This window comes from Halichondria panicea, chromosome 3 (genome assembly GCF_963675165.1).
Source record: "Halichondria panicea chromosome 3, odHalPani1.1, whole genome shotgun sequence".
Lineage (NCBI taxonomy): Eukaryota > Metazoa > Porifera > Demospongiae > Suberitida > Halichondriidae > Halichondria > Halichondria panicea.
This window is the reverse complement of record NC_087379.1, coordinates 5,993,839-6,021,694: the sequence shown is the minus strand read 5'-3', so window position 1 is coordinate 6,021,694 and position 27,856 is coordinate 5,993,839. Positions and strand designations below refer to the sequence as shown.

Sequence of the window (27,856 nt, the reverse complement as noted above, 5' to 3'; positions counted from 1 at the left end):
GAGCTAGAGGAGCATACACAGTCAGATATATGGACCTAGAAGGTTCCTCTAGATTGCATATAATTATATATTGACTGTATATTGTGATTGCCCCTGTAGATATGCTCTAATTCTGGATGGCCAGTCAAGTTGGCCCAGTTGTTCCCAATGAAGGCCCTTGGATACTATGCCGTGGTTACCGGGAGAGAGGTATGTGTGTGTAATGCATAACCCTAGAAGAAGCTGCATTGTCTTTGATGTTGTGATCAGTCACATGAGAATGTTCCTGTATTGAGAGGCATGATCACCAGTGGAACTTCCGAATAACGTACCCAGTATTTAATTTCTCTATAAATTCCATCCTTATAATTAATTTTATTAGTTTCCTAAAACTATGAAGTACTGTGTGATTTTGGTAATGGTCGTTAACAAAGTTTGCTGACTATTTTATTTGACGATATGTAAGGTTTACCAGATTGATCTTCTGCACACATGGTCGGCCGACTGAATCAGAGCTCTACCTCTCATGCATGATGGCTGCATCGTTGCAAGGAAGGGGTTTGAGCACTGTTCGTGTTCCTCTAGGAGGGGACTACGTCTACACGGATGAATGTGTCTACTGTTTTGACTCTCTAGCTAGCTAAAAATGTTTACTATTTTTTATGCAGGAGATGGAGCTAGAGTGTGAGTCTGAGCTCTTTCCTCGGGCATGGCTGAGTCGCGATACTACCAGAAAACCAAAGAGTCTCTGTTTCTATTCATCAGGAAAACGAAAAAGGTCAGCCAATATTAAAACGCTATTAAAATACATGGCTTAAAATTAAACACCTTCCAGCCCCCAGCCCCGGCTTCTGTGGTGGATGAAGCCCCACTGAGTAATTACGAAGCCGACTCGTCTGGCTATTGGGATGGAGGGTGGCTTTGATGGAGGGGTAGAGAAGGTGGAGTATGAAGAGAGCTATTCTCTCTTGGTGCTGCCTGAGTTCACTATCATACCTCTGCTAGATCCACAGCTGCCACAGAAGGTGTGGGTTGCTTGTATTGTGCGTATAATTGTAGGTATGGCTTGGGACGTGCATGGACGTATTCTATCGCTTTCCATCATAACGTGCTGTGAAACGTGTGTTGCATGCAATATTAGAACCAGACAACATTTTTCTCATTTCGATCTCTCTGTATAGATCCAAGAATCGATAAGAGGCATCCAGTCTGCACACACAGCCACCAAGCAGGAGGCCATTGCTGCATGGGATGGGGACAAGAGAATAGTGTCCAAGTAAGTCCATTGTTACTTGATGCTCTATATATGGAGTCATGCTTCTTGTTTGCAGGCATGCAATGGCCCTGGTTCAGTTGGACAATGGAGTTAAAGTGCTACCAAGGTTTGTAATAACCCACCAAGATACACACATGGCATAGCTAATCATTGGTGGTGCTGCAGTGGATGGAAGTGTTCCATGTGTGACCTGACCTCTAACCTCTGTATGAACCTCACTGACGGCACTATACTCTGTGGACGAAAATACTTTGATGGTACATGAAATAGCTTCATTGTCTATATATTTTTCACTTACCAGTAATGCTCTGCAGTCACTCATCGTGTTGGGCTAATCCTTTATCTGATATTCTGTAAATAACACAAAAATTAATGCTAGCCTGCTACACAGCAAGGAAAGAAGCTAGCAAAATGTAGAATTCCGTACACATCTTATGCAGCACTGGCCTGATACACTGTGACTGATGTTATACATGTCCTCCATGCAGGATCTGGAGGTAACAATCACGCTGTAGATTACTACGCTGATACCCGGTACCCCCTGGCGGTGAAACTAGGGACCATCACACCTGACGGAGGGGACATGTACTCTTATGATGAGGACGATATGGTACTCGACCCTCTGTTGAGTCAGCACCTTGCTCACTTTGGCATTGACATCACCAGCATGACCAAGGTATGTTAGCTTATGAGAACCAGTGTGTTGAGTCATTGTGTTGGTTGAGTTACACATATCACTTTCCTTTTCCTATAATAATGAAGGTGCTTTCACTCAGTAACTTTTGATTCTTACAAAAGCTCTACGTACGTTATGTTTTGTAACTGTACATTGTAACATGCTAACATGTTAATAGTACAAGGGCATGTCTCCCGTATATACAGGTTCTTGCACGCACATCATTTGCATACACAGCACTATTCTACTCCTCCTCTACCTGCAGACTGATGCCACCATGACTGAGCTGGAGATTGACATGAACATGCGTATTGGGGAGTGGTCCATTATTCAGGAGTCTGGCAAAACCCTTGTCCCTCGATATGGTCCAGGGTACACAGGGATGCGTAACCTTGGCAACAGCTGCTATCTGAACTCAGTCATGCAGGTCATGTTCTCTCTGCCAGAGTTCAAGCAAAGGTCAGCTAGAACCTACTGTACACACTACATGTGCAGTATCATTGTCTCCTGTGTTTTATGAATGCTGCAGGTATTTCGATAATGCTGGTACCATCTTCCAAAACTCTCCTGCCAACCCAACCTCTGACTTCGACTGTCAATTGTACGTGAGACATTTCCTACTAATTCACCTATCATTTCTCATCTCTTGTCTACACTGTTCTCTTTGTAGGAGTAAACTAGCAGTGGGGTTGTTGTCTGGTCAGTACTCTCGAGAGCCCCCGTCAGAAGAGGCGCCAAGTAACAAGGAAACAAAGCCGCCCAAGGTATGCTCTCACTGCTGTGTCCATGGTGTCATGATGTTACTATCCAGGAGCAAGAGGGAATTCCCCCAATGATGTTCAAGGCTCTGATTGGTCGAGACCACCCTGAGTTCAGTACTATGAGGCAACAGGTACCCTATCTTGCTCTCCTCCCCCTCACACACACACGCACACGCACACGCTCACGCACACGCACACACACACACACACACACACTCACACAGGATGCTCAGGAGTTCTATCTTCACCTGCTGGCATCAATTGACAAGAATCAACGTACCAAACCTGGGACTCTGAATGCAGTGGACTCATTCCGGTTCCAGACTGAGGAACGAATCGAGTGTGTAGCCTCAGGGAAGGTCCGCTACTCCCTGAGAGAGGACAACCTCCTTCCCCTGCCCGTACCTCTGGACACAGCCACTAACTTAGGTATCATGTGACAGTGTCGTAGCTTGTAATTTACTGGTCCAAATTTTATACTTTTGTGCGCTTATGCGTGTACCGGTATGAAAGATCTCTTTCCCTCACAGCTGAAGTGGCTGCCTGGGAGGTTAAGAAGAAAGAATTAGAAGCAAACAAGCAGAGAATGTAAGAGACATAACGAGTATCGAGTATATACTAACCCTCACTCTCCTCCCCTCCAGCAATCCTAATGACATTGTTCGAGCCAAGGTACCATTCACTGCGTGTCTAGAGAGGTTTGCACTAGCTCATGAGATTTCGGACTTCTACAGTACAGCAGTTGGTGGGAAAGGCCTGGCAAAAAAGTATGCGGTCATTCCCAAACAAAACACTACTCTAGCTATTAACTACATGTGTGTATCCACAGGACCTCGCGGTTCACCTCATTTCCAGACTACCTCATGATACAGATGGTCAAGTTCACTTTTGCCGAGGACTGGGTTCCAAAGAAAATAGGTCAGTCGATCCCTACTAAAGCTATGATCATTTTACCTGATACTAGTGCTGTGTAATGCATGTGACTATCAGATGTGCTTGTTGATGCTCCCGACACTCTGGATTTGTCTCACTTGAGAGGGTGTGGTCTACAGCCCGGAGAGGTGGAGCTCCCTGATGGTGGGGATGCTCCTGCCAATCAACATGAGGAGAAACCTGGTATGCTATCATAAGTAACCTTGAAATATTTGCAATTTCACTATCACGCAGTTGAAATTGATGAGGGGGTGGTGATGCAGCTGGTGTCCATGGGCTTTGACCTAGAGGGATGCAAGAGAGGCGTCTTTAACACCCAAAACCAAGGTACGACGAAATTAACTGATACTACTCAGGGTTTCATCCAGAATTTTAAGTTTGGGGGGGAAGTTTGAAAGGAACCACGCGCGTTAGCGTGAAAAAGTTGAGACCACGCCCACTTCAGATAGCCACACCCCCTATATTGTTTGTTGTTGGTGCCTATTAGCGATGTATTCCTGGCCGAATGTGCATTGATAGGCAACTCCATGTAACTTGGTATGCTGGTTTGAAATTGTGGACCGTATCTATAAACCACATCATGTACTACAAAAGCAATGGATAGATTTGTGGTAAGACTAGGTGATGACTAATCATCCTCTAGCAAAGCTACATGTACATGTAGCAAAAGACCGTGTCTAGATAATGTTGGGATAATGTCTCCCTCTCTCTCTCTCACTCTCTCCTCCTATTTTCCCCTCTCTTTTGGGGGGGAAGCCCCCGCCCCCCCACTAGATGAAACCCACTATACTTACTCCCCCCTCCCACACACACACTCACACACTCACAGGTGTTGAGCCGGCTATGAATTTTGATATTGGAACACATGGGAGACCCAGGTACAGAAAATCAGTCAGTCGTTGAGTTCCATCATTTTTAACTGATTGCATTTGTACAGATTTTGCTGCCCCATTTGAGCCTCCAAAGCCACAGTCCAAGACCTCCGCCGGCCCGCCCGTCAGTGAAGACAGTGTTGTCATAGTAATGAGCTTGGGATTCACCAGAGAGCAAGCCATCAAAGCACTGAAAGCAATTAGTCTGATAGAGTTTATTATTAGTTCACTGTTTTGACTGTCACGGTACATATATTTCAGGATGGTAATGTGGAAAGAGCGGCTGATTGGGTGTTTAGTCACATGACTGAGCTGGCGGCTATGGAGGTGGATCAGCCGTCAGAGGTAGGACCAACCTATCACGATGGACCAGGAAGTAAGTCAAGTCATATGCCTCTTCTATGCATTCCTTTAGTCCACATTTTCGTGTTTTTGTATACATGGAGTAGCTACATGTACGCATTTGTAACTAAGTTGTGCTATGATAGATCCTGAAATTAATTGGTTCGTGTTTCATGATAATTTATATTACTAAAATTTGAATTTAGTGCTTCATTTTAAGTTTTTCTCAGAATACGAGCTGACGGCCTTCATCAGTCACATGGGAACCTCTACCATGTGCGGCCATTACGTCTGTCACATCAAGAAAGATGGCAAGTGGATCATCTTCAACGATGCTAAAGTTGCCGAGTCAGCTGCTCCCCCCAGAGAATTGGCCTACCTCTATCTATACAAAAGAGTTAGAACCTCGTAACAACTGATAGCACACTAACAATGCGCAGTTTGCAATTAAGTCATGTGCTGTGTTGTATAATATAACTGTGGCTTTCTGGAATGTTAAATGTCAGCAATGAATAAATTATTAATGCACACCACATCACTAAATTTAGAATGTGCTTTGCTTCTCGGTTTAACCAAGGGCGTATACAGAGAAGGGTTAGGCCCTTGGTTGGACCTCAATCTAGGATTTGTGAGTCCTCTAATATCTATATCTATGTGCATGACATGGCTAGCTGTATATGCAATATCCTCCTTGATTCACTCTTCAATCTATGATTCAATCTAGGATTTAATAAATCCTGCATGACATCATATCTTAGATAGAGTCTACTATAAATTACTGTATCTATGATGACATGTGATCTACTTTGTGTCTTGACTTGTTAGCAATGTTAACAGGTGTATGTGTGTGTGTGCGTGTGTGCTTATTGTATGTCCCCGCGCTCACAGATAACGCCAAGTATAACAAACCTTACAACACTCGATAAATTCCCAAAGCCATGGCCGAGAGAGTGACTACGAAAGAAGCTCTCAAGAAACTCGATGCTCAACTCGAATGCTCCCTTTGTCTCGACACTTTCAAGCAGCCGAAACTTTTGCCTTGTTTTCACGTGTTTTGCAAGTCCCCGTGTCTGGAGAAACTAGTGACCAAGGATGGACGCTCCCTCACTTGTCCCACCTGTCGACACATTGTCCCACTGTCAGAGAGGGGAGTGGCTGGACTGCAATCAGACTTCCACATCGACCACTTGTTTGAGATACAAGATGCTTTCAACAAGGCTGAAGACGACAATGATAGAAACTGTGGCAGCTGTGAAGATGGCAAAGCCACGGGATACTGTAACGACTGTGGGGACTTTTTGTGTAACGAGTGTCAAGCTGCTCATAAGAAAATGAAATATCTACGGAGTCATAAACTAATTTCGCTGGATGAACTCAAAGCTCAAGTGACTAGCCTGGTTCCCCCCAAGAAAGCCGTCCCCCATTGCCCCAAGCACTTGGACAATGCCCTCAAGATATACTGCGATACCTGCTCCACTCTCATTTGCACAGACTGCACCATTCGTCTCCACAAAGACCACAACTACGACCTGGTGGCTGATGTGCTGACCAAGCACAAGGAAGAACTTGTCTCCAGTCTCAAACCAGTCAAAGAGAAGCTTGGCAGTGTACAACGAGCTCTGCAGGACTTTTACACAAGAGTCAAGGCAATCCACGATCAGAGGGCCGCGATTGAAGCCAACATCCACAAGGAGATTGACGAACAACATCGACTGTTGGACCAACGAAGGGCAGAGCTTGTGGGAGAGCTAGAGATGCTGACTCAGCAGAAGCTGAAGGATCTGGCGGCACAGAGGGACCAAGTGGAGATCACTCAGGTGAAACTGACCAGCTGTCTGGAGTACGCTGAGGGGGGTCTCAAAACAGGCACAGACGGTGAAGTACTTGAAATGAAATCTTCCGTTATAAAGAGAATCAAACAAATTTCGACTGACTTCAATCCAAAAACTATTCAACCAGAGACAAAGGCTGACATGGAAATGATCACTAAAGGAAAAGAACCTCTCCAACAAGCTTGTCGAGAATTCCTTGAGATTAAAAACAGTGGATCATTCAGCTTAGAGAACAGCCACATAACAGGAGATGGTCTGAAAGGTGCTACAACTGGAGAAACAAAAACTGTGTCCTTTCAAGCAATGACCAAGAAAAACAAGAAATTCGAACTTAAGCTCGACCTCAAAGCTGAACTTGTGCATATTGAGAGCAAAGACAGATTGAAATGTGAAGTGATCGAGCAACAACACGGCCAACACAAAATCAACTATCGCCCTATGAAACGAGGAAAGCATGAACTACACATCACTGTCAATGGGGACGCAGTACAATGCAGTCCATTCCCAATAGCTGTAGCCCCATCACCACAGAGATTCGTTAAGCCTTCCCGAGTTGTACGAGGTTTGAGCATTCCACGAGGCACTGTCTTCAACAGTAAGGGACAGTTGATTGTTGTTGAAAGTGGTGGAGCTACTGTCTCTGTATTGACACCAGACGGTGAAAAGATACGAACGTTTGGAAAGTTGAATAATGCATATGGAGTGACTGTGGACAAAGACGACAACATCTATGTAGTAGAGCTTAGCAATAATCGTGTGAATAAATTCTCATCCGACGGAGAGTTTGTGGCAGTTGTTGGTAGTCGAGGCAATGGTAACCTTCAGTTTAATACCCCACTTGGTATCTGTTATAACAAAAGAGACAACAACCTGTATGTGCCTGATCAGAGTAACCACAGAATACAAGTGATCTCTACTGAACTGAAGTTCGTACGATGTTTCGGTACACCTGGCAAAGGGAACGGACAATTACAAAACCCACTGTATGCATCATTTGATAGTGCCAACAATCTGTATGTGACTGAGTACTTTAACCATCGGGTACAAGTGTTCACTGCTGAAGGTAAATTCCTGAGAACCTTCTCACAAAAAGCCGACGGTCAGAAGCTGAGTCTTCCCTGGGCCATAGCCATCGACAGGAGTGACACAGTGTACGTCAGTGAGAATGGACCGCATCATGGACCACATCATGTGAGTGTGTTCACATCTCAGGGAGCCTACATCACCACGTTTGGTGGACCAGGAACGAAAGAGGGACAGTTTAATGACATTTATGGACTCTCTATTGATCGCAACGACTCTGTTGTTGTGTCCGATCATGGCAATTGGCGACTGCAGATATTCCAATGAGATCACGATCAGTAGTACAAGCAAACTAAGAACTAGTGAAATGTGTTTGTATTTTAGTGTGGAAATTGTTGGTAGTCTTCTTATGTTTTGTGCATTTGTAGTCTAGCTAGATCTAATATCAAATCCAATGTTGTTATAATTATTGGCTGTGAATAAATGTACAGCACATTGATTTTGTAATCAAACTCTGACCCTCCAACCTAGCCAGCATGTCCATGTTATCTTACAGACACATGGTCCGGGTGGAGGGGACTACGTCTACACGGATGAATGTGTCTACTGTTTTGACTCTCTAGCTATAATAGCTAAAAAGGTTTACTACATGGTTTGATCCAGGAGATGGAGCTAGAGTGTGAGTGTGAGCTCTTTCCTTGGGCTGAGTCGCGATACTACCAGAAAACCAAAGAGTATCTGTTTCTATTCATCAGGAAAACAAAACAGGTTAGCCAATATTAAAACGCTTTTAAAATACATAGCTTAAAATTAAGCACCTTCCAGCCCCCAGCCCCGGCTCCTGTGGTGGACGAAGCCCCACCCAGTAAAAAGCCGACTCGTCTGGCTATTGGGATGGAGGGTGGCTTCGATGGAGGAGTAGAGAAGGTGGAGTATGAGGAGAGCTATTCTCTCTTGGTGCTGCCTGAGTTCACTATCATACCTCTGCCAGATCCACAGCTGCCACAGAAGGTGTGGGTTGCTTGTATTGTGCGTATAATTGTAGGTATGGGCTTGGGACGTGCATGGACGTATTCTATCACTTCCCATCATAACGTGCGTAAAACGTGTGTTGCATGCAATATTAAGAACTAGACAAATGTTTCTCATTCTGATCTGCTGCATTATTAAGTGAGTAGGTTGCTTGCAAAGTGTGTGTGGAAGGGATGGTAGGTGTGGTTTGGGACGTGGATGTATTCTATCACTTCCCGTCGTAACATAAGTCACGTGTACATACAGTCAAATGGTTGATCTCTCTGTACTGTAGATCCAAGAGTCCATTAGAGGCATCCAGTCTGCACACACAGCCACCAAGCAGGAGGCCATTGCTGCATGGGATGGGGACAAGAGAATAGTGTCCAAGTAAGTCCATTGTTACTTAATGCTCTATATATGGAGCCATGCTTCTTGTTTGCAGGCATGCAATGGCCCTGGTTCAGTTGGACAATGGAGTTAAAGTGCTGCCAAGGTTTGTATAATAACCCACCAAGATATACACATGGCATAGCTCGTCACTTCTTCGAAACAGTGAGCATGCGCATTAACACACCGAATTTTTCCCTAAAAAAAGGTCCTCACTTTTCATAAGCAATCTGCATGCACTACGCTGGAGAGTTTTTAGCCTTCAATAGTCACTGAAACTGCACAGACGAAGCTTTGCAGGACTAGCAAGGACTAAGCAAGGACTAAAGGTAAGTGAGAAGTGCATGTGAAAGCTAGTAAGAAAGGAACAACTTGCTAACAGCCTAACTAGTTGCTTGAGCCTCCCACTCATTTCTTTCTCAATGGGGGGTTCAATTGAACCCAAAGAACCCCCTCTGGATCCGCCACTGGCTACCAAGGTTTGTATAATAACCCACCAAGATATACACCATACTTACGTTGTTATTGGTGGTGCTGCAGTGGATGGAAGTGTTCCATGTGTGACCTGACCTCTAACCTCTGGATGAACCTCACTGACGGCACCATACTCTGTGGATGAAAATACTTTGATGGTACATGAAATAGCTTCATTGTCTATACATTTTTCACTTACCAGTAATGCTCTGCAGTCACTCATCGTGTTGGGCTAATCCTTTATCTGATATTCTGTAAATAACACAAAAATTAATGCTAGCCTGCTACACAGCAAGGAAAGAAGCTAGCAAAATGTAGAATTCCATACACATCTTATACAGCACTGGCCTGATACACCGTGACTGATGTTATACATGTCCTCCGTGCAGGATCTGGGGGTAACAATCACGCTGTAGATTACTACGCTGATACCCGGTACCCCCTGGCGGTGAAACTAGGGACCATCACACCTGACGGAGGGGACGTGTACTCTTATGATGAGGACGATATGGTACTCGACCCTCTGTTGAGTCAGCACCTTGCTCACTTTGGCATTGATATCACCAGCATGACCAAGGTATGTTAGCTTATGAGAACCAGTGTGTTGAGTCATTGTGTTGGTTGAGTTACACATCACTTTCCTTTTCCTTATAATAATGAATGTGCTTTCACTCAGTAACTTTTGATTCTTACAAAAGCTCTACGTACGTTGTGTTTTGTAACTGTACATTGTAACATGCTAATAGTACAAGGGCATGTAGTGTTAACAAAGCCCTGTATATACAATTCCCTAATGTATTCAGGTTCTTTCCTGCACTAATCTTCTCCTCCTACCTGCAGACTGATGCCACCATGACTGAGCTGGAGATTGACATGAACATGCGTATTGGGGAGTGGTCCATTATTCAGGAGTCTGGTAAAACCATCGTCCCTCGATATGGTTCAGGGTGCACAGGGATGCGTAACCTTGGTAACAGCTACTATCTGAACTCAGTCATGCAGGTCATGTTCTCTCTACCGGAGTTCAAGCAAAGGTCAGCTATTGTCTACCTACACTAGAACTTAACTTACCTACTGTACACACTACATGTGCAGTATTATTGTCTCCTTTGTTTCATGAATGCTGCAGGTATTTCGATAATGCTGGTACCATCTTTTAAAACTCTCCTGCCAACCCAACCTCTGACTTTGACTGTCAATTGTACGTGAGAAAAAAAAAACCTATTCAATTTACGTATCATGTCTCATCTCTATATAACCTTGTCTACACTGTTCTCTTTGCAGGAGTAAACTAGCAGTGGGTTTGTTGTCTGGTCAATACTCTCGAGAGCCCCCGTCAGAGGAGGCACCAAATAACAAGGAAACAAAGCCGCCCAAGGTATGCTCTTACTGCTGTGTCCATGGTGTCATTATGTTGCTATCCAGGAGCAAGAGGGAATTCCCCCAATGATGTTCATGGCTCTGATTGGTCGAGACCACCCTGAGTTCAGTACTATGAGGCAACAGGTACCCTATCTTGCTCTCCTCCCCCTCACACACACGCACACACACACACGCACACACACACACACACACACACACACACACACACACACACTCACACAGGATGCTCAGGAGTTCTATCTTCACCTGCTGGCATCAATTGACAAAAATCAACGTACCAAACCTGGGACTCTGAATGCAGTGGACTCATTCCGATTCCAGGCTGAGGAACGAATCGAGTGTGTAGCCTCAGGGAAGGTCCGCTACTCCCTGAGAGAGGACAACCTCCTTCCCCTGCCCGTACCTCTGGACACAGCCACTAACAAAGGTATCATGTGACAGTGTCGTAGCTTGTAATTTACTGGTCCAAATTTTATACTCTTGTGCGCTTATACGTGTACCGGTATGAAAGATCTCTTTCCCTCACAGCTGAAGTGGCTGCCTGGGAGGTTAAGAAGAAAGAATTAGAAGCAAACAAGCAGAGAATGTAAGAGACATAACGAGTATCGAGTATATACTAACCCTAATTCTCCTCCCCTCCAGCAATCCTGATGACATTGTTCGAGCCAAGGTACCATTCACTGCATGCATGTCTAGAGAGGTTTGCACTAGCTCATGAGATTTCGGACTTCTACAGTACAGCAGTTGGTGGGAAAGGCCTGGCAAAAAAGTATGCGGTCATTCCTAAACAAAACACTACTCTAGCTATTAACTACATGTGTGTACCCACAGGACCTCGTGGTTCACCTCATTTCCAGACTACCTCATGATACAGATGGTCAAGTTCACTTTTGCCGAGGACTGGGTTCCAAAGAAAATTGGTCAGTTGATCCCTACTAAAGCTATGATCATTACCTGATACTAGTGCTGTGTAATGCATGTGACTATCAGATGTGCTTGTTAATGCTCCCGACACTCTGGATTTGTCTCACTTGAGAGGGTGTGGTCTACAGCCCGGAGAGGTTGAGCTCCCTGATGGTGGGGATACCCCTGCCAATCAACAAGAGGAGAAACCCGGTATGCTATCATAAGTATGTAACCTTGAAATATTTGCAATTTCACTATCACGCAGTTGAAATTGATGAGGGGGTGGTAATGCAGCTGGTGTCCATGGGCTTTGACCCAGAGGGGTGCAAGAGAGGCGTCTTTAACACCCAAAACCAAGGTACGACGAAATTAATTGATACTACTCAGGGTTTCATCCAGGATTTTAAGTTTGGGGGGGAAGTTTGAAAGGAACCACGCGCATCAGCGCGAAAAAGTTGAGACCCCGCCCACTTCAGATAGCCACACCCCCTATATTGTTTGTTGTTGGTGCCTATTAGCGATGTATTCCTGGCCGAATGTGCATTGATAGGCAACTCCATGTAACTTGGTATGCTGGTTTGAAATTGTGGACCGTATCTATAAACTACGTCATGTACTACAAAAGCAATGGATAGATTTGTGGTAAGACTAGGTGATGACTAATCATCCTCTAGCAAAGCTACATGTAGCAAAAGACCGTGTCTAGATAATGTTGGGATAATGTCTCCCTCTCTCTCTCACTCTCTCCTCCTATTTCCCCTCTCTTTTGGGGGGGAAGCTTCCCCCCCGCCCCCCCACTAGATGAAACCCTGCTAGTACTATACTTATTCCCCCCTCCCACACTCACACTCACACACTCACACACTCACAGGTGTTGAGCCGGCTATGAATTGGATATTGGAACACATGGGAGACCCAGGTACAGAAAATCAGTCAGTCGATTATCACTCATGATCAAGCATTATTCGTTGAGTTCCATCATTTTTAACTGATTGCATTTGTGCAGATTTTGCTGCCCCATTTGAGCCTCCAAAGCCACAGTCCAAGACCTCTGCCGGCCCGCCTGTCAGTGAAAACAGTGTTGCCATAGTAATGAGCTTGGGATTCACCAGAGAGCAAGCCATCAAAGCACTGAAAGCAACTGTAAGTTAGTCTGATAGAGTTTATTATTAGTTCACTGTTTTGACTGTCACGGTACATAATTATACTTCATTATATTTCAGGATGGTAATGTGGAGAGAGCTGCTGATTGGGTGTTTAGTCACATGACTGAGCTGGCAGCTATGGAGGTGGATCAGCCGTCAGAGGTGGGACCAACCTATCACGATGGACCAGGAAGTAAGTCAAGTCATATGCCTCTTCTATGCATTCCTTTAGTACACATTTTCGTGTTTTTGTAAGCTCTTACATGAGTACATGGAGTAGCTACATGTACGCATTTGTAACTAAGTTGTGCTATGATGCTAGATCCTGAAGTTAATTGGTTCGTGGTTCATAATAATATTACTAAAATTTGAATTAAGTGCTTCATTTTAAGTATAATGTTTTTCTCAGAATACGAGCTGACGGCCTTCATCAGTCACATGGGCACCTCCACCATGCGCGGCCATTACGTCTGTCACATCAAGAAAGATGGAAAGTGGATCATCTTCAACGATGCTAAAGTTGCCGAGTCAGCTGCTCCCCCCAGAGAATTGGCCTACCTCTATCTATACAAAAGAGTTGGAACCTCATAAAAACTGATAGCACACTAACAATGCGCAGTTCACAATTAAGTCATGTATCAATTGTATAAATTATTGTGGCTGTGGATTTTTTTCTGCCATGTGTATTGTGTAAATCTACCTGATTCTGTACATTAACTAATACTTATTATGTTGTGCACTGTACAATTACCGTAGCCTCGTTCCCAGGCCTTACTTTTTCTTGCTGTTGTCACTGTTCATCCATAAATCAATAAGACATAGTGAGGCAGCAAAGAAAGAAATGGGCGTACAGTTAAGAAAAAGTCTATGTATAATTATAGTAGCCTCGTTCCCAGGCCTTACTTTTTCTTGCTCATAAATCACAAGAAAGACATAGTGAGGCAGCAAAGAAAGAAATGGGCGTACAGTTAAGAAAAGTTAGCCTCGTTCCCAGGCCTTACTTTTTCTTGCTCATAAATCACAAGAAAGACATAGTGAGGCAGCAAAGAAAGAAATGGGCGTACAGTTAAGAAAAGTAAGGCCTGGTTTGGGAAATCGCGTGATCCACAAGGATTTTTATGAACGTGGGCAATAATTATGTAGCCCACAATCATAACGGAAGGTATTCTCCCACGCATTCAGAGTTAATAAAACTGTACTGAGACAACCACCCAAGCTGTGCTGCAAGTCAGATCAGAGAACCAGCAGACCAGCGTGGCCAGCTCTGGTGGCAGTAGCTACCTGCTATATGATAATGATGACTAAGCTATTCTTGATCTATACTAGCATGTAGAAAGACACAAGAAAAGGTAATAGTCTGATAGAATCTAAACACACAATCTAGACTAGTAGATCATCTAGCTAAGCCTAAGGTATATAGCTAGCTATAGTGCTTGCAAACTTCCAGTTCCAAGTCCATGTCCAGCTTGCTGCAGGCAAAGTTTTATTAGTCATAGATATCTGCGTGGGCAGTCCAACATCTCTAGCTCAGCATGCCCACGCTCATTTTCACCCTTCTACCACCCTTCTACCCTCACACGACTTCCCGATACAGGCTCTCCTTTTTCCTAACTCTACGTCTATTTCTTTCTTTATTCCTCCAATTAATACCGTATTTTATCTCATTGAACGATTAAGACAGTATTTTATCTTATTGAACGATTGTGATAAAGAACAGAAAAAGGAGAGCCTGTGTACGTGTAGAGGCTACAATTACCGAAGTGCATCTTTCTCAAAAATTATTACATCAAGATTTATTTCACGTGACATCACTAGATTTAGTTGGTCTTTATAATTATTATCCAATGTCCTCCTTGATTCAGTCTAGGATTTGTGAGTTTAATAATCCTGCATGACATGACTGATGTAGATCTACTCTGTGTATCTTACTTGTTATAGACAATGTTGTCAGATGTGTGTACGTGTACGTGTGTGTGTGTGTGTGTGTACGTGTGTGTACGTGTGTGTGTGCTTATTGTATGTCCCCGTCCCCACTTACAGATAACGCCAAGTATAACAAACCTTACAACACTCGATAAATTCCCAAAGCCATGGCCGAGAGAGTGACTACGAAAGAAGCTCTCAAGAAACTCGATGCTCAACTCGAATGCTCCCTTTGTCTCGACACTTTCAAGCAGCCGAAACTTTTGCCTTGTTTTCACGTGTTTTGCAAGTCCCTGTGTCTGGAGAAACTAGTGACCAAGGATGGACGCTCCCTCACTTGTCCCACTTGTCGACACATTGTCCCACTGTCAGAGAGGGGAGTGGCTGGACTGCAATCAGACTTCCACATTGACCACTTATTTGAGATACAAGATGCTTTCAACAAGGCTGAAGACGACAATGATAGAAACTGTGGCAACTGTGAAGATGGCAAAGCCACCGGGTACTGTAATGACTGTGGAGACTTTTTGTGTGATAATTGTCAAGCTGCTCATAAGATAGTTAAATACACACGTGAACATAAACTAATTTCGCTGGATGAACTCAAAGCTCAAGTGACTAGCCTGGTTCCCCCCAAGAAAGCCGTCCCTCATTGCCCCAAGCACTCGGACAATGCCCTCAAGATATACTGCGATACCTGCTCCACTCTCATTTGCACAGACTGCACCATTCGTCTCCACAAAGACCACAACTACGACCTGGTGGCTGATGTGCTGACCAAGCACAAGGAAGAACTTGTCTCCAGTCTCAAACCAGTCAAAGAGAAGCTTGACAGTGTACAACGAGCTCTGCAGGACTTTGACACAAGAGTCAAGGCAATCCACGATCAGAGGGCCGCGATTGAAGCCAACATCCACAAGGAGATTGACGAACAACATCGACTGTTGGACCAACAAAGGGCAGAGCTTGTGGGAGAGCTAGAGATGCTGACTCAGCAGAAGCTAAAAAATCTGGCGGCACAGAGGGACCAAGTGGAGATCACTCAGGTGAAACTGACCAGCTGTCTGGAGTACGCTGAGGGGGGTCTCAAAACAGGCACAGACGGTGAAGTACTTGAAATGAAATCTTCCGTTATAAAGAGAATCAAACAAATTTCGACTGACTTCAATCCAAAAACTATTCAACCAGATACAAAGGCTGACATAGAACTAATCACTAAAGGAAAAGAACCTCTCCAACAAGCTTGTCGAGAATTCCTAGAGATTAAAAACAGTGGATCATTCAGCTTAGAGAACAGCCACACAACAGGAGATGGTCTGAAAGGTGCCACGACTGGAGAAACAAAAACTGTATCTTTTCAAGCAATAACCAAGAACAACAAGAAATTCAAATGCAAACTCGACCTCAAAGCTAAACTTGTGCATGTCATGAGCAAAGACAGATTGAAATGTGAAGTGATCGAACAACAACATGGCCGACACAAGATCAACTATCGCCCTATGAAACGAGGAAAGCATGAACTACACATCACTGTCAATGGGGACGCAGTACGAGGCAGTCCATTCCCAATAGCTGTAGCCCCATCACCACAGAGCTTCGTCAAGCCTTCCCGAGTTGTACGAGGTTTGAACAGCCCACTAGGCACTGTCTTCAACAGTAAGGGACAGTTGGTTGTTGTTGAAGGAGCTACTTACTGTCTCTGTATTGACACCAGAGGGTGAAAAGATACGAACGTTTGGAAAGCTGAATAGTGCATATGGAGTGACTGTGGACAAAGATGACAACATGTATGTGATGGAGTATGGCAATCATCGTGTGAACAAATTCTCATCTGACGGAGAGTTTGTGGCAGCTATTGGTAGTCCAGGCAGTGGTAACCTTCAGTTTAGTAACGCTCATGGTATATGTTATAACAGAAGAGACAACAACCTGTATGTGACTGAACAGAGTAACCACAGAATACAAGTGCTCTCTACTGAACTGAAGTTTGTACGGTGTTTCGGTACACTTGGCAAAGGGAACGGACAATTAAAAAACCCTTTTCATGCAACATTTGATAATGCCAACAACCTCTATGTGACTGACTACGGTAACCATCGAGTACAAGTCTTCACTGCTGAAGGTCAATTCCTGAGAACCTTCTCACAAAAAGCCGACGGTCAGAAGCTGAGTCTTCCCTGGGCCATAGCCATCAACAGGAGTGACACAGTGTACGTCAGTGAGAATGGACCGCATCATGTGAGCGTGTTCACATCTCAGGGAGCCTACATCACTGCGTTTGGTGGACCAGGAACGGAAGAGGGACAGTTTAATAGCATTTATGGACTCTCTATTGATCACAATGACTCTGTTGTTGTATCCGATTGTAGCAACAAGCGACTGCAGATATTCTAATGAGATCACGATCAGTAGTACAAGCAAACTAAGAACTAGTGAAATGTGTTTGTATTTTAGTGTGGAAATCGTTGGTAGTCTTCTTCTTATGTTTTGTGCATTTGTAGTCTAGCTAGATCTAATATCAAATCCAATGTTGTTATAATTATTGGCTGTGAATAAATGTACAGCACATTTGATTTTGTAATCAAACTCTGACCCTCAAACCTAGCCAGCATGTCCATGTTATCTTACAGACAAGTGGTCCGGGTGGTTTGTGATGTAGACTATATACGGTTCAGTGGATGCTGAGAGCTAGAGGAGCATACAGTCAGATGGACCTAGAAGGTTCCTCTAGATTGCATATAATTATATATTGACTGTATATTGTGATTGCCCCAGTAGATATGCTCTAATTCTGGATGGCCAGTCAAGTTGGGCCAGTTGTTCCCAATGAAGGCCCTTGGATACTATGCCGTGGTTACCGGGAGAGAGGTATGTGTGTGTAATGCATAACCCTAGAAGAAGCTGCATTGTCTTTGATGTTGTGATCAGTCACATGAGAATGTTCCTGTATTGAGAGGTATGATCACCAGTGGAACCTCCGAATAACGTACCCAGTATTTAATTTATCTATAAATTCCGTCCTTACAATTTATTACTTTCCTAAAACTATGAAGTACTGTGTGATTTTGGTAATGGCCGTTAACCAAGTTTGCTGACTATTTTATTTGACGATATGTAAGGTTTACCAGATTGATCTTCTGCACACATGGTCGGCCGGCTGAATCAGAGCTCTACCTCATGATGGCTGCATCGTTGCAAGGAAGGGATTTGCTGAGCACTGCTCGTGTTCCCCTAGGAGGGGACTACGTCTACACGGATGAATGGTCTACTGCTTTGAATCTCTAGCTATAATACATGTAGCTAAAAAGGTTTACTACATGGTTTGATCCAGGAGATGGAGCTAGTGTGTGAGTCTGAGCTCTTTCCTTGGGCTGAGTCGATACTACCAGAAAACCAAAGAGTCTCTGTTTCTATTCATCGAAAATAAAAAAGGTCTACCAATATTAAAACGCTATTAAAATACATGGCTTAAAATTAAGCACCTTCCAGCCCCCACAGCCCCGGCTCCTGTGGTGGACGAAGCCCCACCCAGTAAGAAGCCGACTCGTCTGGCTATTAGGATGGAGGGTGGTTTCGATGGAGGAGTAGAGAAGGAGGAGAGCTATTCTCTCTTGGTGCTGCCTGAGTTCACTATCATACCTCTGCCAGATCCACAGCTGCCACAGAAGGTGTGGGTTGCTTGTATTGTGCGTATAATTGTAGGTATGGGCTTGGGACGTGCATGGACGTATTCTATCACTTCCCATCATAACGTGCTATGAAACGTGTGTTGCATGCAATATTAAGAACCAGACAACATTTTTCTCATTTCGATTTCTCTGTAGATCCAAGAATCGATAAGAGGCATTCAGTCTGCACACAGCCACCAAGCAGGAGGCCATTGCTGCATGGGATGGGGACAAGAGAATAGTGTCCAAGTAAGTCCATTGTTACTTGATGCTCTATATATGGAGTCATGCTTCTTGTTTGCAGGCATGCAATGGCCCTGGAGCAAGAGGGAATTCTCCCAATGATGTTCAAGGCTCTGATTGGTCGAGACCACCCTGAGTTCAGTACTATGAGGCAACAGGTATCCTATCTTGCTCTCCTCCCCCTCACACACACGCACACACATGCACACACTCACACCACACACACACACACACAGGATGCTCAGGAGTTCTATCTTCACCTGCTGGCATCAATTGACAAGAATCAACGTACTAAACCTGGGACTCTGAATGCAGTGGACTCATTCCGGTTCCAGACTGAGGAACGAATCGAGTGTGTAGCCTCAGGGAAGGTCCGCTACTCCCTGAGAGAGGACAACCTCCTTCCCCTGCCCGTACCTCTGGACGCAGCCACTAACAAAGGTATCTTGTGACAATGTCGTAGCTTGTAATTTACTAGTCTAAATTTTATACTCTTGTGTGCTTATGCGTGTACCGGTATGAAAGATAATTTTTTGAATAATAGGCAGTCTTTTTTACAATTTGAATAATAGGCACTGTGAAAACAGTTTAATGATATTCATTGAATTGCACCTGCGCAGTAGCTCAGAACACGCCCACATTTTACCTAGCAGTAAACCTGATGTTAGTCCAATAATGTTGAGACCACATTTTTTGTGCTAAGTTTGTTATTTCGCTGCTGAAATTGACTTAATCCCATTTTTTGGTGCTATATATTTTATAGGTGTCTTATTTTGCTGCGATGTATGTTAAATAATTTGAATACCGTATAGCGCGAAATTTTCGAGGCACTTATATTTCGTGGATTGGCCTCTAAAAGCCATTTCGTTGCACAATGTTCGCGGAATGACTGCTTACCGGAAGCCACGCCTTTAGATCCTGCACGTTATAGCAGGTAAAGAACGATTTTCGTGGACTTAATTTTCGTGTGGATTGCTAACCCACGAAATCCACGAAAATTAAGCCCCTCGAAAATTTCGCGCTATACGGTAATAGGTGACATCAATTAGGCTGATGAAATGTGAATGAATATAATAGGTGAAAATATTTGGCACAGGCCTATGACCACGGTATATCATTATGCTCAGGATGGCAATGTGGAGAGAGCAGTTGATTGGGTGTTGACTGAGCTGGCGGCTATGGAGATGGATCAGCCGTCAGAGGTGGGACCAACCTATCACGATGGACCAGGAAGTAAGCCAAGTCATGTGCCTGTTCTATGCATTCCATTTTGCTATACATATCATGCAATGATGTGACCAGAAGTTTTGCAGTGGTGGCTATTTTCAACTAGGTCTAGTAGGTCGTTGGTTATTTGTTGTTTAGAGTTAGTACCAACCACCACTCAGTGTGCGCGCATTTAACGACTCTGGGTAGCTACGTATTTGTAGCTGAGCCATCCTGATGTCAATGCAATGCTTCAATTGTGTTTGCACACACACTTCCCTCAGAATATGAACTGACGGCCTTCATCAGTCACATGGGCACCTCCACCATGTGCGGCCATTACGTCTGTCACATCAAGAAAGATGGCAAGTGGATCATCTTCAACCATGCTAAAGTTGCTGAGTCAGCTGCTCCCCCCAGAGAATTGGCCTACCTCTATCTATACAAAAGAGTTGGAACCTCATAACAACTGATAGCACACTAACAATGCGCAGTTCGCAATTAAGTCATGTATCAATTATGTGCATGTGCATGTGTTGTATAAATTAGTTGTACATGTCATAGAATTTGATTACAAAAATAATATAACTGTGGCTTTCTGGAATGTTAAATGTGTCAGCAATGAATAAATTATTAATCAATTCACATGACATCACTAAATTTAGAATGTGCTTTCTCGATTCTAGGATTTGTGAGTCCTCTATATATATATATCTATATCAATGTGCATGACATGGCTAGCTGTATATGCAATATCCTCCTTGATTCAATCATCTAACTCTTCAATCTATGATTCAATCTAGGATTTGTGAGTTTAATAATCCTGCATGACATGTGATCTACTCTGTGTACGTATATATCTGACTTGTTAGACAATGTTGACAGATCGATGTGTGTGTTGTGTGTGTGTGTGTACGTGTGTGCTTATTGTATGTCCCCGTCCCCGCTCACAGATAACGCCAAGTATAACAAACTTTAATACAACACTCGCTAAGCCATGCCGCTGTTTCAAGCATGCCACTTAGTGTTAAATTGGAACACACTGAATTGCAATGAAATATTGAAAAAATGGGTGTGGTTTTCACACAAATCAATTCCTGTTTACTTCTAACCATGGTTACGGGTATTTCTATGGGAGGAGTGTCTTAGAAAACATTACAGCTGTGATGTACTTCAAATTACCTACGTAATGATACTACTTGTGCAGCATACTCATGATCAGCTATTTTTTGCGCATCCATTTTATGATTGTATTATCATCACCACAAAGATAGTGGCACCATAGTAGCTTTCTTGTTAGCTCCACCATGACTTCCACGATATGTTCTGTGGTGTGTGGAAGGTTCTATTTCGAAGAGAAAGAGTTGCTCTACAGATATGGCTGCATAAGTAGCTATTTTTTTCTAAAGGAATTAAAACATGTTAAAAATGATGTCAATATTGTACAAAACACAAGTTAATTATTAGCTAGTAGCTACAAAACATGCTCTTAAAAGTACAAACATTGTAAATGAAGGTGTGACCATTGTCAGCAGCATATTCTGGTCTGTGTCAAGTATGTGGGGCCCCTTGAAAAGCTGAAGAAAAGACTTCAGCTATCAATAGCCAGACAGACCTGCAGGAGTAATTTGGGATTAACATACATATCTACAGATAGTGAAAGTACACATCTATCTAACCTACATACTGGCATCCCTGTCACAACATTATCCACTTCTCTAAGAAGGCAGAACGACAAAATAGTGCTTAATACAACCCCAAAAGGGTGATAGCTACTTGGGGAAACCATACAGAGAGTGACTGTTTCGTTTGTTTTGTTTGGATTTGTACTCGCCAAGGAGGTTAGCCACAAAAGAGTTGCACCCAGGGTAGACTAAAGAAATCCTCACCACAGGCCATAATCACACACATAGAGCAATTCCAAAGCCTTCTTCCAGAGAGAAGTAACAATGACGTCTTCTGAAGAGCATGCACTTCCCATTCTCCCAAAATTGCACAGTGATGCTAGAGAAGAGGACATGCTATAAAAGAGGAATGGAAAGTAGGATTAGGGCTTAAGGCCGGGGAAGCAAGGGGCAGAAAAGCATTCAAGCATGTTTTAAGAGAACTTACCAGGCATGCAATTCCGAATGAAATTGACCGCCTGAAATGTATGTATAATGGCCAAATATTATCTCCATCTGGCACCAGCCAAAGTTGCTGCCAGACCACCACCTCTTAAAACAAAGAAGACAACACAAATATCAAATAATTATGTTAAGGCTTACTTTTTATTCAGAAGTAGACATCATTTCCCTGTGTTTGTACACAAATTCTCACTTCAAGAATGTTCCTATAACTCATGTTAAAAAAAAAAGCTACTGCCAAGTTTTATACTAGCATGTAGCTAGGAGCTTAAAGTTTAATCTGCTATGCTTCTTTTGTCTCTAACACTTCTTACCTTAGGACTAGAGCGCTGCTTGTGTATGAGGTGCACACAATCATGTTCTTGATCTGGTTCTGTTAAAAGTCTTGTAAGTCTGCGACACATTACTCAACTTTGGTGTACCTTGGACTAATGGATAGCTAAAAGCAAGGGCTTTCTTTCCACGTGATTTGTTTCCTCTGTTTTGACGTCATGTCCAGTAGGAAGCCACAAGTAACTTGCATTACGTGAGCTTCCTGTTGGTCATGGTACATGAATACTAAGGAATGTGTTATCTTGTACTACTTCCGGGATAAACTAAGTGGTGCAATTTACATTGCGTGAAACAGCGGTGGGCCGAGAGTTTAATAATCCTGCATGACATGACTGATCTAGATCTACTCTGTGTATCTTACTTGTTATAGACAATGTTGTCAGATGTGTGTGTGTACGTGTGTGTGTGTGTGTGTGTGTGTGTGTGTGTACGTGTACGTGTGTGTGTGTGTGCTTATTGATTTCCCCGTCCCCACTCACAGATAACGCCAAGTATAACAAACCTTACAACACTCGATAAATTCCCAAAGCCATGGCCGAGAGAGTGACTACGAAAGAAGCTCTCAAGAAACTTGATGCTCAACTCGAATGCTCCCTTTGTCTCGACACTTTCAAGCAGCCGAAACTCTTGCCTTGTTTTCACGTGTTTTGCAAGTCTCCGTGTCTGGAGAAACTAGTGACCAAGGATGGATGCTCTCTCACTTGTCCCACCTGTCGACACATTGTCCCACTGTCAGAGAAGGGAGTGGCTGGACTGCAATCAGACTTCCATATCGACCACTTGTTTGAGATACAAGATGCTTTCAACAAGGCCGAAGACGACGATGATAAGAACTGTGGCAGCTGTGAGGATGGCAAAGCCACTGGGTACTGTAACGACTGTGGGGACTTTTTATGTGACGAATGTCAAGTAGGGCATAAGCGATATAAATACACGAGGAATCACACCGTCATTTCGCTGGATGAACTCAAAACTCAAGTGACTAGCCTGATTCCCCCTAAGAAGGCCGCCCCCCATTGCCCCAAACACTCAGAGAATTCCCTTAAGATATACTGCGATACCTGCTCCACTCTCATTTGCACGGACTGCACCATTCGTCTCCACAAAGACCACAACTACGACCTGGTGGCTGATGTGCTGACCAAGCACAAGGAAAAACTTGTCTCCAGTCTCAAACCAGTCAAAGAGAAGCTTGACAGTGTACAACGAGCTCTGCAGGACTTTGACACAAGAGTCAAGGCAATCCACGATCAGAGGGCCGCGATTAAAGCCAACATCCACAAGGAGATTGACGAACAACATCGACTGTTGGACCAACGAAGGGCAGAGCTTGTGGGAGAGCTAGATATGCTGACTCAGCAGAAGCTGAAGGATCTGGCGGCACAGAGGGACCAAGTGGAGATCACTCAGGTGAAACTGACCAGCTGTCTGGAGTACGCTGAGGGGGGTCTCAAAACAGGCACAGACGGTGAAGTACTCGAAATGAAATCTTCCGTTATAAAGAGAATCAAACAAATTTCGACTGACTTCAATCCAAAAACTATTCAACCGGAGACAAAAGCTGACATGGAAATGATCACTAAAGGAAAAGAACCTCTCCAAAAAGCTTGTGGAGATTTCCTAGAGATTGAACAGCGTGGATCATTCAGTTTAGAGAACAGTCACACAACAGAAGATGGTCTGAAAGGTGCCACAACTGGAGAAACAAAAACTGTATCCTTTCAAGCAATGACCAAGAGTAACAAGAAATTCAAAAACAAACTTAACCTCAAAGCTGAACTTGTGCATATCATGGGCAAAGACAGATTGAAATGTGAAGTGATGGAGCAACAACATGGCCAACACAAGATCAACTATCACCCTATGAAACGAGGAAAGCATGAACTACACATCACTGTCAATGGGGACGCAGTACGAGGCAGTCCATTCCCAATAGCTGTAGCCCCATCACCACAGAGCTTCATCAAGCCTTCCCGAGTTGTACGAGGTTTGAACAAGCCACGAGGCACTGTCTCCAACAGTAAGGGACAGTTGGTTGTTGTTGAAAGTGGTGGAGCTACTGTCTCTGTATTGACACCAAAGGGTCAGAAGATACGAACTTTTGGACAGATGAATAATGCGCATGGAGTGGCTGTGGACAAAGACGACAACATATATGTAGTGGAGTGTAGCAATAATCGTGTGAATAAGTTCTCATCTGACGGAGAGTTTGTGGCAGCTGTTGGTAGCCAAGGCAGTGGTAACCTTCAGTTTAGTACCCCAGTTGGTATTTGTTATAACAGAAGAGTCAACAACTTGTATGTGTCTGATAGCGAAAACCACAGAATACAAGTAATTTCTACTGAACTGAAGTCCATACGGTGTTTCGGTACCCTAGGCAATGAGAACGGACAATTACATACTCCGTATTATGCAACATTTGATAGTGCCAACAACCTCTATGTAACTGAGTACGCTAACAATCGAGTACAAGTCTTCACTGCTGAAGGTCAATTCCTGAGAACCTTCTCACAAAAAGCCAATGGTCAGAAGCTGAACCTTCCCTGGGCCATAGCCATCGACAGTAGTGACACAGTGTACGTCAGTGACAATGGACTGCATCATGTGAGTGTGTTTACATCTCAAGGAGCCTACATCACCACGTTCGGTGGGTTTGGAATGAAAGAGGGACAGTTTAATAGCATTTATGGACTCTCTATTGATCGCAATGACTCTGTTGTTGTATCCGATCAAGGCAACAAGCGACTGCAGATATTCTAATGAGATCACGATCAGTAGTACAAGCAAACTAAGAACTTGTGAAATGTGTTTGTATTTTAGTGTGGAAATTGTTGGTAGTCTTCTTAGGTTTTGTGCATTTGTAGTCTAGCTAGATCTAATATCAAATCCAATGTTGTTATAACTATTGGCTGTGAATAAATGTACAACAGCACATTTGATTTTGTAATCAAACTCTGACCCTCCAACTTAGCCAGCATGTCCATGTTATCTTACAGACGTTCAGTGGATGCTGAGAGCTAGAGGAGCATACACAGTCAGATGGACCTAGAAGGTTCCTCTAGATTGACTGTATATTGTGATTGCCCCTGTAGATATGCTCTAATTCTGGATGGCCAGTTGGGCCAGTTGTTCCCAATGAAGGCCCTTGGATACTATGCCGTGGTTACCGGGAGAGAGGTATGTAAGTGTGTGTGTACTGCATAACCCTAGAAGAAGCTGCATTGTCTTTGATGTTGTGATCAGTCACATGAGAATGTTCCTGTATTGAGAGGCATGATCACCAGTGGAACTTCCGAATAACGTACCCAGTATTTAATTTCTCTATAAATTCCGTCCTTAGGCCACAACAAGAGGTAGTTCTGTTTCTGGTCAGGTTGCTTCCCTGATTACGTGAGGCCAAGAGGGACAACAGCAACTGAGCCACACATATTTGCAGTGTCACCACTTTTTTTATTTTTCACAGTTTGTCTTTAAAAAAGGTTTACAACACAAAAATAACATCTAAATAAATACAGGTAGAGGTATTTTAGGCTTTTGGTAAGCAGAACATTGAACTGAGAATTGTCTCAATATCAAACCTATATACTGTCATTAGCTTGAGCCATTATACGTGCTCTGTAAGCTTATCAAAGCTAAAACGCAAACTGAGACCATGCACATAATTATTGTGTTAGCATAATAACATCTTTCATTGCAAAATACAAGATAATTAATATAATTATACATTAATACAAGATACAAACACTATAACTTACTGAATATTGAAGTGCTGTAGGTGCTGTACATGTAATTATTGCAACACCCACTCAACCTAAAGTGAGTGGGTGTGGTTTGCGCATGCGCATTAGGTGTGTTACTGAGTGAAATATTGAGCGGCGGATGGACCAGAAACAGAACTACCTCTTGTAGCCTCGATACCAGGCCGCTTTCAATTGAGAAAGACGGCCTGGTATACATTGCATGCGCATGCGTCAGTTGCCCCAAGATTCTTGGGGATCGAGATATCTTAGTAAATTAGTCAGTATATTGTATATTTTACAATGATGTCATTGCACAAATCACAGCAAAATAACACAGCTACTTACAACATTTACGACCTAGACTAGTGACTAGTTTTGTTGTGATGGCTTCTACTTCTGTTCTGCTCTTGTTCAAGCTCTCTCCAGTGTTGAAAAGTCAGATTTTGTCTTCTTTTGTACTGTGGTAGAGTGGTAGGCGTTTTTCTGTCAGTACCGACCGGCTCTGGCAAATCTACTTGCTTCCAGACACTTGTTTGATGCCATCTCAGTAAGATCAGTGCTCCTCGTATGAGCCTAGAGTTGTGATGGCGATTTCTCTCTCTTGACACTAATCAACCACGTGGGTGACCATAGTACAAAAGGTTAATTGATAAATTACAAAGAGTTTTACTAACAAATTTACTATTGAATCCACCCACGCGCAAACAGTGTTTACCAGGCCCTCTGGTGAGAGGGGCTGGGATCGAGGCTATACCTCTTGTTGTGGCCTTATAGTTTCCTAAAACTATGAAGTACTGTGTGATTTTGGTAATGGTTGTTAACAAAGTTTGCTGACTATTTTATTTGACGATATATAAGGTTTACCAGATTGATCTTCTGCACACATGGTCGGCCGACTGAATCAGAGCTCTGCCTCTCATGATGGCTGCATCGTTGCAAAGAAGGGATTTGAGCACTGTTCGTGTTCCTCTAGGAGGGGACTACGTGTACACGGATGAGTGTGTCTACTGTTTTGACTCTCTAGCTAGCTAAAAATGTTTACTATTTTTTTTAATGCAGGAGATGGAGAGCTAGAGTGTGAGTCTGAGCTCTTTCCTCGGGCACGGCTGAGTCGCGATACTACCAGAAAACCAAAGAGTCTCTGTTTCTATTCATCAGGAAAAAGAAAAAGGTCAGCCAATATTAAAACGCTATTAAAATACATGGCTTAAAATTAAGCACCTTCCAGCCCAGCCCCGGCTCCTGTGGTGGACGAAGCCCCACCCAGTAAGAAGCCGACTCGTCTTGCTATTGGGATGGAGGATGGTTTCGATGGAGGAGTATGAGGAGAGCTATTCTCTCTTGGTGCTGCCTGAGTTCACTATCATACCTCTGCCAGATCCACAGCTGCCACAGAAGGTGTGGGTTGCTTGTATTGTGCGTATAATTGTAGGTATGGGCTTGGGACGTGCATGGACGTATTCTATCACTTTTGAGGCATCCAGTCTGCACACACAGCCACCAAGCAGGAGGCCATTGCTGCATGGGATGGGGACAAGAGAATAGTGTCCAAGTAAGACCATTGCTCTATATATGGAGTCATGCTTCTTGTTTGCAGGCATGCAATGGCCCTGG

General features: G+C 43.6%; 4 protein-coding genes, 1 long non-coding RNA gene and 4 pseudogenes across 6 annotated transcripts; 8 read left to right on the top strand and 1 right to left on the bottom strand.

The window, feature by feature from the left end:
• The first annotated feature begins 641 nt into the window (after nucleotides 1–641).
• On the top strand, nucleotides 642–5,364 carry LOC135332844 (ubiquitin carboxyl-terminal hydrolase 5-like; annotated as a pseudogene).
• A 413-nt stretch (nucleotides 5,365–5,777) lies between these two features.
• On the top strand, nucleotides 5,778–6,930 carry LOC135333141 (tripartite motif-containing protein 2-like). The gene is made up of 2 exons (XM_064528056.1): nucleotides 5,778–6,719; nucleotides 6,919–6,930. The coding sequence occupies exons 1-2, from the start codon at nucleotides 5,778–5,780 to the stop codon at nucleotides 6,928–6,930; spliced, it is 954 nt and encodes a 317-aa protein (XP_064384126.1).
• A 44-nt stretch (nucleotides 6,931–6,974) lies between these two features.
• On the top strand, nucleotides 6,975–8,021 carry LOC135333140 (E3 ubiquitin-protein ligase TRIM71-like). The gene has a single exon (XM_064528055.1). It carries the CDS (start codon nucleotides 6,975–6,977, stop codon nucleotides 8,019–8,021), a length of 1,047 nt encoding a protein of 348 aa, XP_064384125.1.
• Nucleotides 8,022–8,208: 187 nt separating this feature from the next.
• On the top strand, nucleotides 8,209–13,738 carry LOC135332835 (ubiquitin carboxyl-terminal hydrolase 5-like; annotated as a pseudogene).
• Nucleotides 13,739–14,771: 1,033 nt separating this feature from the next.
• LOC135332859 (E3 ubiquitin-protein ligase TRIM71-like) lies at nucleotides 14,772–17,468 on the top strand (annotated as a pseudogene).
• Nucleotides 17,469–17,506: 38 nt separating this feature from the next.
• Nucleotides 17,507–20,688, top strand: LOC135332858 (ubiquitin carboxyl-terminal hydrolase 5-like). The gene is made up of 8 exons (XM_064527772.1): nucleotides 17,507–17,647; nucleotides 17,705–18,358; nucleotides 18,416–18,594; nucleotides 18,751–18,843; nucleotides 18,899–18,995; nucleotides 19,074–19,278; nucleotides 19,965–20,070; nucleotides 20,328–20,688. Exons 5-7 carry the CDS (start codon nucleotides 18,906–18,908, stop codon nucleotides 19,988–19,990), a joined length of 321 nt encoding a protein of 106 aa, XP_064383842.1. The 5' UTR covers nucleotides 17,507–17,647; nucleotides 17,705–18,358; nucleotides 18,416–18,594; nucleotides 18,751–18,843; nucleotides 18,899–18,905; the 3' UTR covers nucleotides 19,991–20,070; nucleotides 20,328–20,688.
• Nucleotides 20,688–25,468, top strand: LOC135332839 (tripartite motif-containing protein 2-like). Of its 2 annotated transcripts, none has more exons than XM_064527752.1 (2): nucleotides 20,688–20,734; nucleotides 22,984–25,468. In XM_064527752.1, exon 2 carries the CDS (start codon nucleotides 23,034–23,036, stop codon nucleotides 25,260–25,262), a length of 2,229 nt encoding a protein of 742 aa, XP_064383822.1. In that variant the 5' UTR covers nucleotides 20,688–20,734; nucleotides 22,984–23,033; the 3' UTR covers nucleotides 25,263–25,468. The 2 variants fall into 2 exon arrangements, with proteins under 2 accessions (XP_064383822.1, XP_064383821.1); XM_064527751.1 differs by having other exon boundaries at nucleotides 20,728–20,851.
• LOC135332860 (uncharacterized) lies at nucleotides 21,519–22,904 on the bottom strand. The gene is made up of 4 exons (XR_010393653.1): nucleotides 22,484–22,904; nucleotides 22,156–22,375; nucleotides 21,933–22,064; nucleotides 21,519–21,658 (listed from the first exon to the last, which is right to left on the bottom strand). It is a non-coding gene; the product is annotated as an uncharacterized LOC135332860 (long non-coding RNA).
• Nucleotides 25,469–27,597: 2,129 nt separating the features above from the next.
• LOC135332851 (ubiquitin carboxyl-terminal hydrolase 5-like) overlaps nucleotides 27,598–27,856 on the top strand; it is a 3,508-nt pseudogene continuing 3,249 nt past the window's right edge.

Coding starts and splice junctions, on each gene's coding strand:
- LOC135332858 (XM_064527772.1), top strand. CDS start 18,906: ATGGCCCTGGAGCAAGAGGGAATTCTCCCAATGATGTTCAAGGCTCTG. Junction 18,996..19,073: donor TCAGTACTATGAGGCAACAG/GTATCCTATCTT, acceptor ACACACACACAG/GATGCTCAGGAGTTCTATCT. Junction 19,279..19,964: donor GGACGCAGCCACTAACAAAG/GTATCTTGTGAC, acceptor CATTATGCTCAG/GATGGCAATGTGGAGAGAGC.
- LOC135333141 (XM_064528056.1), top strand. CDS start 5,778: ATGGCCGAGAGAGTGACTACGAAAGAAGCTCTCAAGAAACTCGATGCT.
- LOC135333140 (XM_064528055.1), top strand. CDS start 6,975: ATGACCAAGAAAAACAAGAAATTCGAACTTAAGCTCGACCTCAAAGCT.
- LOC135332839 (XM_064527752.1), top strand. CDS start 23,034: ATGGCCGAGAGAGTGACTACGAAAGAAGCTCTCAAGAAACTTGATGCT.